At 38.9% G+C, this 21,809-nt stretch overlaps 1 protein-coding gene across 4 annotated transcripts in view; it reads right to left on the bottom strand.

Annotated features, from left to right (window-relative positions):
* LOC103054560 (SAM and SH3 domain-containing protein 1) overlaps positions 1-21,809 on the bottom strand; it is a 604,492-nt gene that overhangs the window by 57,697 nt on the left and 524,986 nt on the right. For all 4 annotated transcript variants that reach the window (XM_088141819.1, XM_088141817.1, XM_088141828.1 and 1 more), the window contains exons 3-4: positions 15,146-15,196; positions 14,991-15,040 (exon numbers count right to left, since the gene is read on the bottom strand). In XM_088141819.1, coding sequence (XP_087997945.1) covers positions 14,991-15,040; positions 15,146-15,196 — 101 coding nt within the window. The remainder of the gene's footprint in view (positions 1-14,990; positions 15,041-15,145; positions 15,197-21,809) is intronic.

Genomic DNA, 21,809 nt, shown 5'->3' with positions numbered 1-21,809 from the left:
TCTGAAAAGCTCCAAGAAGAAATTAAATTGTGCTTTGTTTTAGACCAGTCACTGTTACTGTCAATGATCCAAATGATTAGAGGCCAACTGTTTATAAGCATGAAAAACATAATCATCAATTTGCAGGGACATCATGAAAGGGAAAACGATAGCATGAAACTAAATTCTGATTCAGTAAACTCATCCAAGCAGAGGCAGTAACTGTGGTGCTTGGACATGGCAAATCATCTTTCTTCTTTAGTCTGATTAGAAATTTAATCGGCACCAGCCAGGCAGCCAATTGACACAACCAATTCCAGATCTGGGTTTGCACCAGGTGCACGCTGGAAGAAGGCCATCGCTAGCTTCCTGATGGATGCAGTTTACACTCGGGACAACAGCTTGTAAAAAGAAAATTGATAGCTTGGGTGGGTTCACAGCACTAGCAGCCAGGGTCTGATTTTTCAAAAGGAGCTCAAAGAAATACAGGGCATCTCTCTCTCTCTCTCTCTTTCTGTCTTCTGAAGCACAGATCTAATAACAATTTCTAAACCATCCAGCAGGATTTCAGTCAAGTTTGTACAGGATCCTAGAAGAATGCAGTTAATGACTTAATATATTTATTAGAGTGACTAACAGAACAGAAAGATAAAAGCTTAAGAGCAAACTGTTTTGGCTTCCAGCTTCTTCAGCTGTTTCAAAGCAGGATCCTTTTTATGAGCAGCTGAAGTGAGTGGAAGCATTTTGCGTTTGCTTTTGAACTTGAGTATGTGAGTATGTGCATGTGTATGTATGAAGGATATTGGTATGTGTGTATATATGTGTGCGTATGTGTATATACGCACACACCCCTAGAAAGATTTTAGCCCTTCCTTCATTTGTTTAAAGTGCCTGAACTTGGAAAGGCTTGCCAGCTCCTGCTATAGATTTCGACCTCTTTACAGTCGTACAGTATAAAGTGGCACAAAGCCTAGGGAGGTATCTTGTAGGTCTTTATACTGTTTAATTTCTTATCCATCTCTGCAAAATTATCTCATGTCAACAGGTCTCTGCCTTCATTTTGCATTTTCAGGTAAGCATGTCTGTTGGGATTTGTCTTTTTATTCTTGACAAAGAAACACACTTCAGTCACTCACAAATGCTCTGCTTTTCTTTCTCTTAGAAGTGTGTCTCTTTCAAACACATAAAAATCACCGTGCCCAGCTTTTCCAGTTACACAGGTATACTCATAACTACATAAACTACTATAAAAATGGCGCCACAGGCAAGAGAAAGAATCTAAACAGAAAACATGTCCACAAAGCATAGCACAAGACTATTTGCACAATTTATAAACGTAGTGATATCTTATTATTATGAAAAAGAGTATGTGAACCATTTCCAGGAATTATGCAGACTCGGTTGGCTTGTTTGCTTGTTTTACTAGGAGTGAAAAAATATAATACACATATCTCAAAATGTATTTGTAAGTACATATAAAGGAACAGTGAGTTGGCCTTTTGAGAATGGGGGGGGGGGGGCGGGGGGAAGAGGCCTGGAAAAGTTAATAGACAATCCCAAAACTTCTGGACTCAAAATCTTAATAAAGGTTTTTTTCCCCCTTTTCCGAGTATTCAGTACCTTGAGTAGCTTACCAAAAAAAAAAAAAAAACAGATTGATGCAAGTTATTTTTCCTTTCTGCCATCCATTTAAACACATAGCCTCCTGAGAGTGTTTTAACTTTAAAGAAGAGCAGGAGAGAAAGAGAATATTTCAGAATGGAATTATGCACAAAGTCTAGTTCAGGGGTATAAAATTAGAAGCCCCCAAAGCCTTCAGAAAGCAGCCTCAGAAATGCTGCTAAATTATAATTTTATCATGACAGAAAGCAGACAGTATCAAATACATGGAGAATAAGCATGTTAATTGTATTTAATGTATTAGACTCAGCCATGAAAGCCCACCAGAGAACATGACTTTGAGCCAGTCGTCTCATGGGGTTGTTGTTGTGGGAGGAAATTGGAAGGGGAAGTGTTATTTATTTATACCACCTTGAATTTCTGGAGGAAAAGCAAGATATAAATCTAATGAATAAAATAAATGTAATTATATATTACTTAATTATGCATTAGATCTAATTTAATATTTCCCCTAAGTTTTAGTTTTTCGAGGTTAGCCTCCAGGCACACTAACTGAAAGCCAAGTATGTGTCTCTCAACCTGAAGCACACAGCACACTCTGCTACCAATTAAGGATGCTATATCCCTTTTCAGTGCTCTGGTGAGCTTGAAAAACGATGCTGCAGCTTAAGAGTTGCTTTAAATGAGTCAATTCCTTAAAGCAGCTGTATCTTTTTTCAGGTTCACCTGGAAGCACCTGCTTTAATAATTAGCAGAGAATTGCTCTCATGAACTCCAGAACAATTCTGAATCATTATCCAGGCATATATAGCTCTACAGCCGTGTTGTAACTGGTGGACTACCAAAGAAATCATTCTCAGTAGTTTGACAATTATGTTAGGATATATTTGGTACTAAGAGGAGGGGAAAAAGCAGTCTGCATTCTATAAAATAAGGATCTTGTTTCCAATCTGAGCTGAGCTGAGAATGATGAAGAATTAGACTTCTTAAATATATGAGAAGAAAAATTTATGATCCCCAAGAATGGCCTTCTTGTTTGATTTGACAATTACGCTGTTCTGTGTAGAACCTGCATCTTCTTCATGAACGTATATGGGACATGATTTGTGTTCTTCCATTCACAGGCTGACAACTCGCTCTGAAACTTAATGATGCAGTCATACTTGGCAGTAGTTCTGGCGCTGCATGTCTGAAAAGCAGCCAAATGCCATTACTCCATAGCTTTGGCCCTTTGGTTTGCTCCGCTCTTATGTACAACTTCATTAGCCAGCTTCCAAATGAAATGCACTCCAAGGCACATACTAAAAGGACTCTATAGACAGTGGTTTGCATCAGGAGAAAAAAAAGGATAGATAGCCAATGTAGATTATGTGAAAGAATATTTGTTTACTATTAAACCCTGCTTATGGAAGGACATCGATGTCATTTAAAATATGCAAAACTTTTGACAATGCATTCATTACAACTCTATGATGTAAAACAATACTCCTGTGTCTGGAGAAATTGGCTGTATAGTTCATAAAAATTATATATTAAGGAGGAAGCGTTAAGGTGCCAAAAGACTGTTGCTTTGTTCCAACAGATAACACAGCTCCACCTCTAGAAACAGTGTATCATTCTTACAAATGTGCATAAACAAAATTGTAGTTTCTGAAAAACCATCACTTTCCCCAACAATATAAAGGGAAACTAATACTGAGATTATCCCAATTTATTTTTTATTTTGCTATTATAAATAATAAATGCAGACATGGTATAAAATATATCCAATTCTCATTTCCTGAAGAGAAATGCATATTAGCCTAATGTAGTCCTAAAAATCAAAAAGCCATTAAAAAGAATTAAACATGAATTATACTCTGCACTCCCATCCCACTGACTACTTACAAGCCAATTGCAACAGATAGCCTGGCCTGTTTCAGTGTAACTTACATTTGGGGCCCCATGAACACCTCAGTACAAAAGCCCTTTGCTACCTTCCTTTGACAGCGCTTTGTTTATCTGCCTGCATTACACAATGCCCAGTAACTAAATTACTGAGATGATACTCTTCTGTGTGACAACAAGATAATTTACTCACAGATGAAAGACATTATGAGGAAAATGGGTCTTTAAGGTTCCTATAGAGATTTGTATGACTCTGCTAGCATCCATGTGAGAAAGATGGAAAACAGAGAAGTTCCATTCAACTATCTTGTCATTGTGTCTCCATAGCAATGGCTCTGGGGTCAACGTCTTCTCAGCAGTTACAAACATGCCACTTCTCTTGTTTTGCCTTCTTTCTCCCATTACAAGCAATATAGACATGGCAATGTTAACTGCACTTGCTTTAGAGCAAGGACCCACATAAATTAGACCAGAATCTCTGTGTGACTTGCAGACTATCAGCAAAATTTTACATGTAGTTGATTGGAGGGCCTCAGAGTCCTCATTAAAAAAACCTCTTAGATTCTGAAATTCTACCCTCACAGTATATCTATTCTTTCATTGCTCCCTGATCATTGGTTAAAAGTTGTTATCTTCTGTGGGTTTTACTGCATCCAACATTTTTCCAGGAATATTGTGAGGTCTTATTTAAATTTCCAGTCTACTCAAGAACTGGAAAAGTCCCTTCACTGAGGCAACAGGATGCAGAAACAGAATGGTAATTTCCTCCAAGAAAAAGGAACAATCTTCTTCAAGCTAGCATATGAAAAGCTGGAAAGGAAATCACAAACCTTTAGCTCACAGTAAAGGAATGGAAAAAGCAATAAATTGTGGCTAAAAAATGATAGCACAGGGTAGGCCAAAAAGGAGATAAGAGACATATTAGAGACTACAGCTTTAGAAAGGATCTATACAATTGCTTCTAATACTAATGAAAAATAAAATTTCAGGCCCTGATTGGAAGAAAGACTGACAAAATCTCCATCTTTCATTCACCACATACTGGGAATTACAAAAAAAAAAAAGTTAACAAGAGATCATATTCATAGCATAATGCTGAAGCTGATATGGCAAGATGCTGTGTGAGATGCAAATTATGATCTTTCATATCATACATATTTGTGGCACCCCAGCTATTGAAGATACTGCACATATCCTGTTTGATTGTAGATTATATTCAGTAGAAAGGACTGACCATTTAGATTTATATTTAAAAAATAAAAAATACTGGAGCAGCCAGCAGAAACTTTCCTACTTTTTTACAGGGCAAGAACCTACGTATCACCAGTAAGACTGCACTTTTTATATCAAAGGCAGATCAGACTGGTGTTGACTGCAGGGCTGATGGCTTGACATGAACTTGTATCATAGTTCTAGTTATATTTATATTTTTATTAATTCTTACTTGTATGTTTACAATGGCATTTATTTTATTTTATCTTATTTCCTTTATACTTGATATGGTCAATAGACTAAATCAATAAAGTTGAACTGAACTACACACAGGTACTGCACCTTTGCAAAGCCACATTAGATAATCTCTTGATTCAAAGGGAAAGTCAAGATTGTGTTTGGAAGAAAGGAAGTAACAGGGTGAAGAATTTCTTGGGGTGGGGAGGGAGGACCTGTTTGTAAGGCATGCAGTATGCCAAGACAATATTCTGGCTATCAGAAAGGCCACCTACCATGAGAGGAGGTAAGCTGCGATGATAGCAATAGCCTCAAAGGGGTTTTTAGAGAACCAGAGAGAGGTCCCAGGCTGGAAGTGGCAGGGATGCTGGAAAATAAAGATTCACTAGGCCTTGGATTAAATGTTTCACTTGCAGGCTGGGGAAAAACAACAACAACATGGCCACAAGATATACTGTACCTTTACCAAAGAGACAGCCAAACTTCACAGTTTCAATTGCAACAGAAAAGCCAAAATGTGAGGGACTTCATATTTCAAGGGATTAAAGTGCTATTTTTGGGAGAAGTCCTCAAAGAATGTTCATTTAGCTGCATAGGAAGGCCTTGTGGAAGGCTTCCAAGAAGCCATCATAATTTGCTCTACTTTGTCCTAGAGAAGAATTAAGATCTGGATGGAAGAGATATTTAAAGATTTAATGCACAGGAGATCAAAGTCTGGGTGGAAGACCCTTCCCTGATGGATTGTAGAAGAAGTCAGGTCAGCTTGGAAGGCAACAGTATCCCCAATGGATGAAATAGAGTAATAGAGTGCATCAGAAAGCAGAAAGCAGGTCTCCCACCATACAGCTCTGTAAACCCTAAATGGTTCTGAAAAGGGTTCTGTGCAAGGCTATCAGAATGAACCATAAACAAGATGATATTGAAGCAGCTGAAATCAGAAAGATGCTCTTTGGAAATGAAATGGGCATGGGATGCCAACTACAATCTCAGCGATCTCAAGACAGACCAAGGGAAAGGTCTTGGTTTGGATTATTCCAATGGATAAGAGGGCAGGCTAGAGTAGATCTCAGTGGGGGTTAGCCCTGTATCTCCCCTTCTGAGATACTCCGATGCTTGAAGAGAAACTGGTGAGGACTAGACAATTAGGGAATGAATCAGTTGTGGGACCAAAGACAGCAGAGTTGGAGAAAGCAATTATGGAGCTGAACATGAGGCTGCTGGAGCTGGCACTGGGAAGACAACATGGTCTTTACCTTTCATTTTCTTTTTGTCCTGGCTGGAATTAGATGGGGCAGGATTCTTAGAAGACTGAATCTTTAATAGTTTCTTTATTGCTGAATAACTGCAAACCAAGGAATTCTCTCTGGGTAGTAGAGAATTTGATTGATCTCTCAAAGAGACAAGAAAGCTGTCAGAAAATTTTGGGGTCATGGAAGGAAGTCTGGAAGAAAATGGGGGAGCTACAATGGCTCTGGAGCCTGCCATCCTTCAAGCTTGCTTTCAGAGAGTGGTTTGCAAATTAGAAGAGCAGTTGTGCTAAGCCTGCTCAATAAAAGGCTGGCAGTGCTTACAAGTATCTATTGAGTGACTTTCATAAAAACAAAAAAGACAGAGGGACAGCAAGGTTGCCACCTGTGAAATGTGGTCTTTAGAACCATAGGGCAAAAGGCAGGAGCCTTGCAATAGGAGGACAAAGTTTCCTGATGAATACCTTTAAGGAGTTTTGGAGAATAAAGAGAATTAAAGGAATAAACATTAAAACAAAAACAGAAGACCTATCAGCTGAAGAACAAATGTTTTAATTCCAATACATATTGAAGGGCTTTGGCAGGAGCTGGACCTAGTCATCCAGAACTAACAGAAAGCAGGGCTCCCACCACCCAGCTCTTCAAACTTTAAACAGTTCTGAAAGGGGTTCTGTGCAAGTGTATCAGCCATCATGGGCATCACAGAGACAGGCCACAATGAAGAACCAGGGTGTCAGCGTATGTTTTCCTTAGCACCAAGAATGATGCTGCTAGGTTATGGGTACAAACTCTGCAGGGGCTGGACATGCATTTTTTATGACTGGAAGGCGGAAGAGGACTTTAGTCTTTTGATGGGGCTCTGCTCATATTAAGAATTAAGAATGTAGATTTCTGTATGATACTCTTATGAAAAACTGGCCGAAGGGAAGCAAGTGCATTTGGTCTTCATGAACCTCAGGCTCTAATGCATGCTGAGCTATCCTTCCTAGGTAAGCCCTATCCTGCCCTGTTCAAACATTCTGCTTCAGCTGATGCTTTTCTGGCATTTTCTTCACCTGATGAACCTGGTTTCATGAAATATGACACTGTTGAGTTTCTTGTTGGTCAAGATTACCCAAAACCCAGAAATGAGAAAGAGGGAGAAAAAAACCACAGTCATCTGGCTTTTTTATTTATTTGTTTTAAAGTTTTTCTGTATATATATTTCTTATTTTCTGTTTTGGTCTTTGTTACAACTCCGGACAAGCTCAAGCTATGACCTTCCATTTCTTATAGGCAACAAAGTAGTTTGGAGAAAATATAGCAGTTTGCAGGAAGACCCCCTCTTTCTCTAGGAGAAAGGTGTCATTCTGTTCCTGTCTCTATTGTTCTAAAATATGTTTGAGAGTTTCTTCCCAATCTTGCTTGAAGATCAGAGCTACATTTTTTTTAATGCAAATGGAAAAGGAACCATCTCTTTGCTCTCACTGTTTTCCTAACAGATCTCTTATAAATTTCAAAGAATTCGCACATAAGTAGTAATATGTGATAATTCCACCTACAGGTTTATTTGCGTGTACAGAAGGGAAAGTAGTTAATGCATGATTATAATACAATTAAATACACTTCCATGATGGAAATCCATACAGAGAGAAAAAGCGTAAAAGAGGTAGTATCGGCTAATGATTTCTTACTGGGGGATGGGGGGATTGTCAATGAATGAGACGCTCTTCTTCCTGGGTCTCTATCCTTTTAATACTCCATAACCCATTAATCCCACGCACTTCTACTCACCTATTGACATTAATGCCAATGAAAGCCAAGTCTCCTTATTTGTTATTATTCCGTCTCTCTGGAACTGGACAGAATATCCAACATGGCATGGACTTTTTGGCCCTCTTTGAAACAACAGTAATACCCAATCAATGATAAATCTTTTAACCTACTGAAAGACTAAAGGCCTATCAAAAAATAAGGGGAGAAATATGTGGCTTAGAATGTGGCATGAAATTCACAGCACATCGCCATGCACAAAAGTGTTTTGATCACAACAAACAGCATCAAGTTGCTGCGACAAGCTTCACATTCTTCTGAAAGGAGGCCTTCATTTCTCTGAGAACAATTGCCAGGAAGAAATATTCCTTCAGCTGCTCGGAGGCACATTGGTCTGGCTCGTCACATGCCGCAAGCGCTGTTTGGCTGCCTTTTCACTTCCCCTGTGAATGTTATTGTGGGAGTATCCTGACCCACTTCTGTCAAGGAAATTGTCTGCATGCAGCAAGAACAATTTGGCCACCAAAAAAATCTAGCCTCGAACATCAGAATTCTTTCTCTTTTTATCATTCAGTCCTCACAATCCTTCTTTCACTCATCACTTTGCTGTGGAATAAAATGTATGCTTGGCAAGAGGCTGGTGCTTTTGCTTTTTTTCTCTCTTTCTTGCTACCTTATAGTAGTTAACAAAACTAGGCAGAAGCATTCATTCCCCATGTTAATTAAAGCCAGTTTTCAACCTGGAGTTTCTTTTTTTCCTCGCTGTATTTTTGCCGTTTCTGTTTTGCAGTTCTCATCACTGTAGCTTTCCCATTTATAGACCAACTCATGTTAAAATGCCAATTAATTTGGTGGTTCTGACAACTGGCTGAAATAATTTAAATTACTGGGGTAACACTATAACCCAGAGTGCTGATTCACCACATTTCATGATTACTTTTAAATTATTTAAAAAAATGAATGCCACAAGTGCTTCCTAATGCCAAAGTGTAATGGAAATATAGACTGGGATCTACAGTTGCTTACAGCATATTGCTTACAAGCAGAAAATAATTCACTCTCATGTAAGCTGTGAAGATGCTGATTTTCCTTTCCAGCTGCAGGTCTACCAACTTCACTGAAAAGTACCTTGGAGTTTGTTACAGAGGGACAAAAGTATTTTGATGAGGTCAAGGGGACAATACAATACAGCTAATGTGTACATTTACATGCACATATAAGATAATAAATTAAATTAATGCTAAGTTACTGACATATAGCCTGTTTTCAGTGCATTTAAATTAGCAAGTGTGCTGATTCTGCTACACCATTAATACCAACGTCTTCTGTAACAAACTTGGAAGTGATACAAGAATTTAACTGGTCACTGAATTAACCATAACAACATAACACCAGCAACAACCATAGACATCTGGATGGAGGATTTTACACTTCCAAAACTTTCACTGGGCAAAATTCTGAGCGGCTGGAAAAGGAGGCAGTCCTATGACCTGAAATGCAAAACCTCTCAAAAATATTGTACACTGACATTTGATAAATGAGCCATCTTTAGCCAAAATTACCACTTTGTGCTCTGAAGTGAGGTTTATCTCTATGCAATTTAGAATGCATTTGGTGGGAGTAATTTTGCAGAAGGACAATGCTATGTCTGATGGAAAAGATTAAGTTCAGGGTCAACTTGGTTTAATTTTAAGGAGGTCTAGTTTTCACTCCACTTATGAAAAATTGGATCAATGAAGGGATGAAGATGATCTGTACACTGTATAGCTTCACATTCAGAAAACACAGAAAGACTACATCAAGAACCATGTCAACCATGAAACTGCCTTTTCAACTTTAATCTGGGATCCTAGCTTGCTTTAGAAAGATTAAAACAAACAGTAGTTCTGATAATATAAGCAATATCTTCCTCTTCAATAGTGGTATATCCCTAGAAATAGAAAATCTGTGTCCTGCTAAAAACAGGATGAAACACAGGATGCAGGAGGAGGCTTGATTTTCTTTGACCTGATTTCCTGCCAAAACATGCTTACTAGACCTCTCCCTTTATGGCCTGAATAAACAATTCCAGGACAGCTGCCACTGAGTCCAAAGTAGCCAAAGGAGAAACTAGACATCCTTGACTTTATGCTTGGCAGGGGCAAGCAGCATTTCATCTGCCATCAACATGGGGGAGTTCTCCAGTTTTCTTCCATAGCCCAAAACATAGAACCACCCTACTCGTGTCAACTGTTACATCCATTCAAAAGAGATACCCATAGAAAGTAAGATGAAGGTGTCCTTCATTTTTGGAAGGGACAGTTATTATAGGAATGGGAGCTTGCAATACAAGTGATCCACTTTTCTCCATTTCTGAATGTTCCACTATTCTAGGCAATTTAGTTGGTATGACTATTTAGCAACACTTCACAGTCGGCAGTTAAGATTTCCCTTAGTCTAATACCAAATGTTATGGTAGATTTTGTGGTATTTGCCCAATGGAAATTGGACCAAAACCACCAACTAAATTCTCACGGGCTTTGAACAGATGTCAGCCACTCTAAATAGGGCAGAGCCCTTATTTTGAAATGCACAGATGTGCTACCTGTAACCCCACAGGGTATGGCAGTCTTATCTATCTTCAGTGGCAGAGCACAGGAAAACTCAGGTTTTTTTTTTTCTTTTTTGGCTACCACTATGGACAAACACACATGCCTTTCAAATAACCAACATTCCAACCCCTATTTAATCATCTCAGTGCAGCTGAAATAAAGTCTGTGAAACAAACTTGGCAGGACGCACCTGAGTCTTTAAATCCAACTCACTGCCAGTGTCCCAATACAGTAACCTGCTATAACCTACAGTATACAAGATATTCTTGGTTTTAGAGACATTCTGAAAATTGTACTGCTGATCCAGAATTAGCTATGCTTTGGGGCACCACGATGAAAAGGTCAAACCTTTGGGAGAGATGTTTTCCCTTCCAGTGTCTCAAAACTCATCTTACTCTTCTCATTAGCTTTACTCTAGCCTTGAAGAATTTAGTGGAACAGCTGTTAAAATTTTCTACAACAGTTACATGATTTCAAACATATAAAAGGAACATAAATTTTTACCAACAAAAATACCATACAGATATCTCTTGCATTTTTGCTAAATCACAACTTTGAAGTTTCACATAATTTATTAATGCAATGAGAATAAAAGCATTTTAAAACAAAATGCTATATATTCCAAGTCTCTCTTGTAAGGGCCATGATAAACAGTCAGTGACTGCTGGTTTCACTCCATCTTTAAATCTGTCTGTAATTACCTTTTTTTCCTAAACAAATAGTTTATACATTATTTGAAGTTCAGTGATTAGTACTGCTTCAAGTTATAATACCTTATACACATATTGCTTAGATACATACTGTGCTTGTGATACATACTCTGTTACAGCAGAAGCCATTCAGTACATGATGGCAAAAAGCAAAGACGTTAAAGAGGTCTAGACAAGGTATCAATATGGTTTAAGAATATTCAAGCTAAAGGAGATCTTCACTAAAAAAATTACTGGGTTTATGGAAAGTGACAAGACTCAAGCGCAGGATGAAAGCTTCAAACATTCCAGGTGAAGTTATCATAATTACAAAGAAGGAACGAGAGAAGAAAACTTTCCCTATCACACTTCTCCACAATTTTTCTGCCTGATCACCTTTTTCCCCAACTGAGTACCAACCAATACTGGCCATGCCTTTGGCTGGGCAAAACATGCTTGGAAGAGTTACTGCAAACCAGGGTACAAAGAAATGTTACCAGTCTTCATCACATGCCCTTTGATTGCTAAAATCAGATCACAATTTCCTTTTCCTATGTGACAGGGGATATTTAAACCTGATGAGCCTATATGTCTCACAGGGCTCTTCATACAGATCAGTTACTCATCAATACTTTCTTAAGTTTTAATTAGTGACACAATGTCTTAGGAAGGAGTGTGAGTACTCATTATTAATTACTCTGCAATACAGCCTTCAGTTAGAAATTAGGAGAATGAGTCAGAGGTTGATTCTTTAGTCAAAGACTGAAGTTTTAATGCCTTGGGCTTCATCACTTGTTTAATACAAATAAGAATGGCACGGATAATACTTGAAATGTGATCTAAAGTTTGACTATGTCACATGGCAAGCCATTTGTGTGCTTCTCAAGTGATTCCGCTGCTCCTAGACAATTTTCTCTATGACAACAGAAACTAAGAAAACTAGTTTTCAACAGTGTGTTTGCTGGTGGCTTTACCTATTTTACTGATGAAATCCTGCACTTACAAATAGCTGACTGCTTGGATTCAATTCCAAATATAAGATGCAACCCACAGCCCTAGTTATCAACAAAGCCCCCACCTCAAGGAAACCATTCAGGTGAAGAAAGAGAGATAAACCTAATTCTCATTTTTAACCTCATAAATGTGTTGTATGGTCACCTTTTGCTTTATTCTTTTAAGGTAACTTACATTTCCTACTTTATTGAATTAATTTTTTCAGGGGTAATTAATTACATTTCTTAGTTGCTTTGTGAACTATGGTCTTTTAAAGGTAACAATGCAATTTGCTATCAAACTGCTAAATGTAAGCAATTTTAAGTAAGTCGGTTAAAATAAAGTACAATTTCAAATATACCAGTAGCAAATACTATAAAATCTCAGCAGAAAACCAGAGAGAATAAATATGTTGTACACAATGGAACCAGAACATTCTGCCAATGCCTCTAGTGCAGCATGGCTGGCTGGGGAATTCTGGAAGTTGAAGCCCACACATCTGAAAGTTGCTAAGGTTGAGAAACACTGTTCTAGTGAGTGATTTAGGCTTAGGAGGAAATTTCATTGGTAGAGTTACCACCGAGAAGTCCTCCTCTCTAATATCTGCCAACTTTATCTTTGCTGAACCTCTGAAGATGGCATTAAAGTAAAGTACCCCTTGAAGAATGTGCATTGAAATATAAGGCAATAAATAATACTAAAGAAAATTAGGATATTGCGTTTTTAATTTTTATTTTGCTTCAAAACTCTGGAAGCTAAAGCCCCTCTGCACCCTGTTTTCTTTCGGACTTAACTCTCCAGCTGGTATTGAACCTGGCTATCAAGGGAATATTACTTATATTAGACAAAAAGTATAAAAGAATCCTACACGGTTTGTAAGAAGGAAAAAAGCAAGACGAATTCTGGGACTGTTGCTACTGCAAGCAGATTATTCAAGCTTCTATTGCATGTAACTGGCTGGACTGATGAGGCACTGGTGCCTGTCGGGGGGGTCTGAGGCTAGCAGCAATGAATCAAGCTGTCAGATTTGATGAGTGCAGGCTTGCTTGCTTCCTTCCTTCCTTTCTTGACTGGACTTATATGGCCGCCTAACTCATACAATGACTCTAGGCAGCACACAATAATCCATAAAACATAGCTAAAAATAAAGGTACCCCTCCCCTCAGGGGCCAGACCATACATCCTCATAGCTGAACCCCCCATCCTAGCTCAATGCTTGGGGGGAGAGCCAGGTCTTCACAGTCCTCCAAAAGCCTAGAAGGGTAGAGATCAGAGGGATCTCTGGTGGGAGGCTATTTCAAAAGACTGGAGTGGCCACCAAGAAGGCACACCTCTGAGGTCCCATCAGATGGCAACTTTTAAGGGAGGAGACCTGGAGAGCACTGACCCTATCTAACCTAGTAGGACAGGCAGATACCCTCAGGTATCTGGACCAGTTGCAGCTTTCAGATGGTCTTCAAGGGCAGTCCCATGTCCAGCGCATTGTAGTAATCCAAATGAGAGGTGACTAAGGCATGAGTGACTGTGAGCAATGCCTCCCGGTCCAGGAATAGGCGCAGTTGGCACACAAGAGGGATTTGCTCTCTGAAACTCTACTGGATCTGTCAGTCACCTGGGATGGACCGATTGAATAGGCCCAACCTCCCTGCGGTGGGGGGCAGCTGCAGAGAACTCCAGGGCCAAGAGGGAGTAATCTGTCCATGGTAAGGGACTGATGTTAATGTCCTCTAACCCCATATCACCTTGCTACTGCCCCGAGACAAAGACCAGATCCAATGTACGACCCCCACTGTGAGTTGGGCCAGCAATAACCTGGACCAGGTTCATGGCTGCCATGGTAGCCATGAATACCCAGGCCACCTCTGACTCCAGGTCCAGAGAAGGCAGATTGAATTCTCCCAGAGCCATAAGCCTGGGGAACTCCACTGCCAACTCTGCCACGGAGTACAGGAGCTTTGGCAGGATTGCTGCCATCCCACAGGGAGGAATGTAGGCAAGCAGCAAGACCAATTGATCCCTGAGACCCAATTCACAAAGAGAGCCTCGCTCACGGCTATGTTCGGGTCAGTGCCCCTAAAGGTCACTACAGACTATAACAATAGCCACCCACCACCCCTGCCCCAGAGTCGCAGCTGGTACCACACTTGAAACCCTGGAGGGAACATTTCGGAGAGAGGAACACCCCCCTCTGTGCCAAACCAGGTCTTGGTAAGGCGGGCCAGGTCAAATCTCTCATCATATCTCCTTTGTCCACTCAACTTTCAGCTGGGCTTCAAATACTCATAAGCTCTGGGACTTTGGAATGACTTGCCTTTCTCAAATGATATGCTATTGTGTAAGTACTTGGAGGGCACTTCCTATGGTAATAGGGAAATCATACCTCTATGTGCCCATCTTCTCACAACTATTTTTGAACTATTTATGAAATTTAGAGGTTGGGTTTATCTACAAAACTCTGAAGCAGATCTGAGGGACCTAAGCTGCTATTTTCCTGCACTATTTTTCCCACCAGAGAAGTTACATTATTCCTTGCGTAGTGTAAAATCAATAATTTTTCATTCTATCAATCTTGTTATTCGAACATACATTTATTTTTTTAAAAAATAGAAAGTGACAAGAAAATATAAACTGTGTAAAATAGGGGAAAAACACACTGGTGGCAGAGAAAGAAAACCGTGCTGCTTATTGACTGTTGTGATGTGGTCACGTAGAAATAAAAAAAACTTTGATATGAAATAGTAATTATTGCAAAATGTAAAGCAGAAGTATAAATGCCTACTTACTTTCTTTCTGTTTCTGGTGTGGATGCTATACTACTAAAGCCAAGGGATTCCTGGAAGAGAAGATTCATTGCTTTGAGTTGAGGCTGAACAACTAAAAGCTTTATTATCTGATTGATGCAGGAACAAAAATAAAGAATTGAATCCATTGTGCTTACTTCAATCTGGGATTGCAGCTGTAGGGATGTGGAGCTGGCATCAGATTTCTCCTGAAACAGAACAGATGTCAAGTTAGTGAAACACACAAGTGTGGCAGTGTTGACAAGCAGCAAGGAAGCAAAAGAAAAACAGAATAGGACAGGGATGAAGAAACCATCAAATTGTCTCAATTCAGATGCCTCCAGGAATTGGCTAGAAAACACTAGTGTGGTATAAAAGTATAAATTCACAATTTCATTTTATTTATTAGATTTACACCCCACCTTCCCTCTAGGAGCTCAAGTGGCATGCATAGCATTCCCCCCTCCAATATTTGTCCTAAACAACCCTGTGATGTAGGCTGGGCAGAGAGAGAAGGATTGGCTCAAAGCTAGCCACTGAGCTTCCATGACTCACAATGGACTTGAACCTGGATCTTCTTGGCCTTAGTTCAATACCTTAGCCACCACACCCCACAAGCCTACACTGGATCGCCGAAAGTGGCCATTCCATTGGATGAGACATCACTAGCAGTCATATGTTATTTTGGAAGCATTGCCAAACTCTTGCCATAATGTTTCCATTATCTTTTTGTTTTCTACGCAATCTACTATGGGAACACTAGATGGCTCAGTATACTGCACAGTGTTGTAAACTGGAAACAAAAGTAATGAGCAGAAGTGAAGAGATAAACATCCCTGTTAACATCTGCATCCCCTTGGTGTAGCAATCTAAGTCTGCTTCTCCAGCGTGGGAAACTACGTATAGTTCTGGCTGCCACATCTGAAAAAGGATATAATAAAACTGGAAAAAGCACTGAAGACTGTAACCAAAATGATTGGGGGCTTGAACACATGTTTTATGAGAGAAAGGCACAACACTGGGGATTCTTTACCTTAGGAAAAAATGTGACTGAATGGGGACATGATCAAGATATATAAAATTACGCATGGCATATAGAAAGTGGGCAGGGAATCATTTTTCTCTCAAAACTCTAGAACCAGGTATCATCCAATGGAAGTAAGTGGAACATATTTAGAACAGGCAACAGGAAGCTTTTTTTCATATAGTGAATAATCAACCACAAGACATGATAATGGCCACTAATGTGGATGGCATTAAAAAGCAATTGGACAAATTCACAGAGGACAGGTCTTTCAAGGACCACTAGTTCTGAGGACCCAATTCCAGGTTAGAGGAAGCATGTCTCCACACATCAGATGCAAGAAAACCATGGCAGAAGAGGGATAGTTTCCTTCTCCTGCTTGTGAGCACCCCAAAAGTATTTTGTTGGCCATGCTGAGAAACAAAACAGTAGACAAAGATGGCTTTCGCTTGACCCAGCGGGGCTATTCTTATGTTCTTACATACTTCTATCTTGTCTTCTGCAAAACTTCTTCTTCCTTGTGATTCCTAAAGGAAAAGGAGATTTATAGCTTTTCTCCTAAGGGAAAGGTTGGTATTTCTCCAAGTACAATTTGCTGCAATCCCATTTGTGTTGCCTTTCAGATGGTATCCCTTCCATTTATTTACAAACCACATGAAAGAAATTAGAAAGACAGAGTGGGAGAGAACCAGAGTTAAAGAACATAACTCCAAGTATTGCAATAGTTGTAACAAAGGAATGAGCATCCTGCACCAAAAGCCACAATCAACTGATAATGAAGAGCTAGTAACAAACAGTGTGGAAGAGGGAAGGATGTGAATGCATATAAGTAGTAGTAGTACTTTATTATGGTCATTGACCAGCTCAAACATATAAGTAATTTTCAACCGATTGTTTAAAAAACCAAGACTTGGTTTGCTGCTCCTGTGAATGGGCTGTAAAACCATGATCAGTGCAAGGGGAGACTAGAAAGGATGGGCAAGTACATAGCTATGTGTGACCTATAGCTTCAGAAAATTTTCAACCTACATACAGTCCCAAACCTAACTCAGTCAAAGAAGTTTATAATTTCCCTGTTACCTTTGCTCACATCAAGGGAAACAGATGCACATTCCTCTGAAATTTGTAATTAGCTTACTGTCATTGATTTTGAGAGAAGGAAATAAAGCAACTTATGAACATGAAGTTTGGTGCTCTTTTCTTCTGAGTTGAAAATGTCAGCTCAGTAGAAGCCATCACAGTAACAAAAACATTAGCAAAAATAACGTTAGAGATTCTTCATTCTCTCGCCAGAGCAAAGTTCCATAGAAAACAGATGTATGCAGCTTCCTCTTCCTTCATTAAGTCAAGCTAACTTTCCAGCTGGAAAAGCAATAGGAACACTACTAAGGTTCTTCGACACACTTTTGTCTCCTGTCCATCCCACCTCCAATGACATAAAACAGCCAGACGAGGAAGAGAACAGCTCTGCAGTTGTGCAGAATCTGGCTCATTTAGGCCTCTACTGAGTGTCAGAGAAATAAAAGAGAAGGAGCATTTTACCAGACCCTGCAGCTCAATCTGCACACCATGAGATAGCAGATCCTGTTGTGCACTGAAAAATAATTTTGTTCCCTGGCTTCTGAGTAGCAAATATTTGGCTTTGTTGAATTTATTCAGAACTTAAAAGAAAGGGATTGTGCTAGAGGTGATTTTACCTTAGATAAGATCTATGTTAATTCACATTACCTTTCATCTTTTTAAAGAGATACTTTGATTACCTAAGCTGGCTATAAACAAGTAAGATTTACTATGCACAGTGGATACCATTGTGGAGGGAAGGTAGAGCAAATTCTTCCCTCCTCTCCAAATCCTCTTAGGGAAAGACCAGCTGCATCCTGTGCTAACAAAATCCAGATTCTACTCTCTCTCTCTTTCTCTTGTTTACAGTGTGAGCAACTTCTCTTGTCCTCGCAACTAAAAAGCCACAGTGTTCTTTGCAAAAACTAAGCATTAGGATTCCATTCAAAAAAACACGGGTTGGTAAATAATAAAAAACACCCTAGAGGAACCCTATTCTGCTTAATAAAGGTGATGGCACAAGAGCTTCTGAATGAAAATCAGAAGGTCCACAGGTAGACTTTTAATGTGTAAACTTCATAAAAGTGGCACTGAAATTGTGGAATGCTGACTTCCCTTGTGTTAAAGAGTTACTTTAACATAGCTTTGAATTTGCCTCAGTGAATATGGCACACATCTTACTGAAATTTAAGCCATTGTCAAAAGGGCTGCAAATAATTTCTTTTTTTAAAAAGTAATTTCATTAAGAATTATAACATAAACATTGAAAAAAACCTAAAAGAATAAAAAGTAGAAGGTACAGAAAAGAAAAAAAAAGGAAAAAGAGAAAGAGGAAGAAAAAGAAAAAGAAAAAAGAAAGAAAAAAAAATAAGAATACAGTAAAAAAAGAGAAAATATATAAAGAAGTGACTTCCCGTCTTCATCACAAGTATAAACAATTTTAGTAACTTATCACCTTCTCTTAAAATACAACAAATGATCTCTTCTTCCCATATCCCATCTCTTATCTATAAACAAATACATAAAACCTCGTCATTTCAGTCCTGATGTCAGCAAAAGTCCATTAAGGGTTACTAGAGATAACAAGATATCCATTTTAGCCTTGATCAAACAAACCAGCTTTATATTCCTTCCTTTTACTTCTAACAAACTTGATCTTTAGGCATGTGATGGAATGGTTTGATGAAGGCCGCGGTCAGGGAGATAAGCATTTCCTTAGCCCCCAGCAGGAGCGTGGGAAGGTTAAGAAGATGAGACTGGCACCACCCTAAGGAATTCATGGTGTTTTGGCTTGCTGGCTTGGGAAGTTTAGATTCAGTCTGGAGAGATTCTGTCTTGGAGGTGGAAGCTAATAAATGCAACAGAACTGTATCTGTACTTTCTCATGGAGTTCTTTGGGCTGAACCTGACATCAATCTCTCCAAACTGAATCTAAACTTCCCAAGCCAGCAAGCCAAAACTCCGTGAATTCCTTAGGGTGGTGCCAGTCTCATCTTCTTAACCATCCCACGTTCCTGCTGGGGGGCTAAGGAAATGCTTATCTCCCTGAGTGCGGCCTTCATCAAACCATTCCATCACAAGACCCTTCAAATAATGTCGTAAAACTTGATTTCATTTTTTCTTTGTCTCTTCTCCTAAAATTCTTCAAAACTTTAACAAGCCTCTTTTGTAAATCCAGTATAGGAAAATTATCCAGGTCACTCTCTTGGTTTGTTGTTTGAATATCCTTTTTAATTATTAAGACATCAGCCGGTTTCTTTTGTATGTCCAGTGTAACATCTTTTTCCATGTCATTCTTGTAGCCTGTCATTTTTAAATCCACTTTCAAATCAGTCTCAATCCTGTCACGTAGAACTTGTTCCTCTTTAACAGCATCTTTTAGACACAGTCTATCTATAGAGGCAGACACTATTAAAATTAACTTCTGGGTTCATTGTTCAAAAATATTCTTCAATATTCTTTATTTATTTATTTATTTATTTATTAAATTTCTATGCCACCCATCTCCCCCAGAGGATGACCCTGGGCCGCTCACAATTAAAATATTAGTAAGTCCAGTGTTAAAATATTTTGCTTCATTCTGTGATTGTAAGTTGAGTTTGAGTATTCTTCTCCTTAATTGTAATCTTTAGTTCCTTCTAGTTCCCTCTAGTGTCCAATTTTTAAAGTCTTCTCTTATTTTTTTTTTAAATCAAAACAAAACCATTTTCCCATGGGAGGGATTCTTTATAATTAATTCCAAGATCTTATTTCAATTTTATCTGGACCTTTGTCCTTTTGTAACTTTCTGAAATCAAAGTTTCAATCACCCTTTTGCTGTTTATTCCATTTTTTTTTTTAAGTTCTTAAACTTGTAGTTAACACTTCTTTCACTAAGGATTGAAGAAAATCTCCTGGGCACAGAGAGAACTGCTCCTGTCTGTGCTCCTGCACTCTGAAGATGCCGGTCACAGGTGCTGGCGAAACGTTAGGAAACAAGACTTCAAGACCACGGCCACACAGCCCGGAAGACCCACACCAGCCATCGATTGAAGAAAAGTCACCCAGTGCTATAAAACATGTTGATCCTAATAGCTGAAAAGCAGTTAACATGCAATTTCTGAAAGTGATTAGAAAGGAAGTATGTAAACTTAGTGTCCTTTCAAAGGCACCAACTACAGTTTGAGCAACGTGGCTATTCCCTTGTCTCCCAGAGCTCTAAACCCACCAGAGACTGCTGTCTGGAGCACTTGTGGGTGATCTCAAGTCCTCTCCTTGTCCAGAGAGGAATTATCGAAGAGCTGGTCTACTTGCTAGCTCTTCATTCCACCATGGTCATCAGCTCCACTTTTCACAGAGCCATCTTTAGACTGCCATTTCTTCCCCGGAAATCAAAAAGTGCTTCAAATAATTTCAACATGCAGATTTTGTTTGTTTTTACTGAGCAAGAAATACAGCACTGCTTTGAGTGTAGAGAAGGTTTGATAAGGAAGCATGTGATGTAGCAATTGGATCAACTTCCACAAGTCTTAACAAGAAGTATGCAAATACAGCAAATGAACATCAAGATTTCATTATATCACAGTTCAAGTTCTGCCTTCTTCAGAAGCCAAAATTGGTGAGGGCTGAGAGACAGGTATTTGCCAAAAGCTAAGATTCATTCTAGAATAAGTACCATAACTAGCTGGCTTTCGAGCAAAGCTTTACCTAATATATTTTCCCCCAATTCTTACTCATCAAAATAAACAGAAGTTTCACATTTTACTGAGCAGGCTCTTGTTTTGGGATCAAGAACACAATGCAAATTTCAAAACACAATTTGATGTCACCATGAAATATTAAAATCTACAAAAATCTAAATATATATAGTATATTAAAAAAAACTTTAAACATAAAACAATACAACTACTTTGAAAAGTAATAAAAAGTTCAGGAGCAGAAAGAAAAAAGTATCCAACTCCGCCTTATGCACTTAAATTACCCCCTGTGTCAAAGAAAGAAACTGTAAACTGTTCAAGATGGAACACCACAATCCACAGTCTTCTTGATACCAGGAATGTGGTGCTACTACATAGAGCCAATCCTATACCACTGGCTAATACAGAGTTCATAGGTTTTATTTGCTAGTAAGGAAAACACTCCCAAATTAATTGTGTTGCCTGATGGCTGGATCACCTACTTCTCTGCTGATACAAAATATTTGACTGAGTACCTGGCACTTTTAAATCAACCTTTCTAATCCTAATTCATCTCCCTATTTTCACTAACTTACCAACTACATTTAATTTGATTTTCATAATTTTTCTGCTAAGTCCAGAAATGTTATAGACTCTTAAGACCAATGCAAACAGCTATTTGCAGAAAAGGTTTCCCAAGTTTAAAAGTAGATGTTTCTAAATGAGCACATTTTGCCGAGAATTTTGTTTCCTGTGTAAATTTGAAAATGCATTTTGTTTAAAGATTGCATCTTGCAGTGTGCTATTTCTTATACAGTTAGGTAAGCTGCAGCTGAAGATGTCATTGTGGCTACAAAAATAATGAATGTCAAGTAGATATTTGGAGGGACTTTCAAGTGGGTTTATTGGAGAGTGTTTCAGGTAGATGAAGTTGGACTGAAATTTGAGGAACAGATTGTGAAGTGAAGAACAAAGAGAGGGCAGAGAGATGCTTTAAGATCTCATCAATGATGGACTGCTGAACTGAAATAGCAGCAAAGGCTGAAAAAACCTGGTCTCTGGCAGTGTAGTCTTCCTAGTGCA

Source organism: Python bivittatus, unplaced genomic scaffold (genome assembly GCF_059951505.1).
Source record: "Python bivittatus isolate LINGU-HERP-01145 unplaced genomic scaffold, Pbiv_v1 ctg000020_np1212, whole genome shotgun sequence".
Classification (NCBI taxonomy): Eukaryota; Metazoa; Chordata; class Lepidosauria; order Squamata; family Pythonidae; genus Python; species Python bivittatus.
This window is presented reverse-complemented; position numbering and strand designations above follow the sequence as displayed.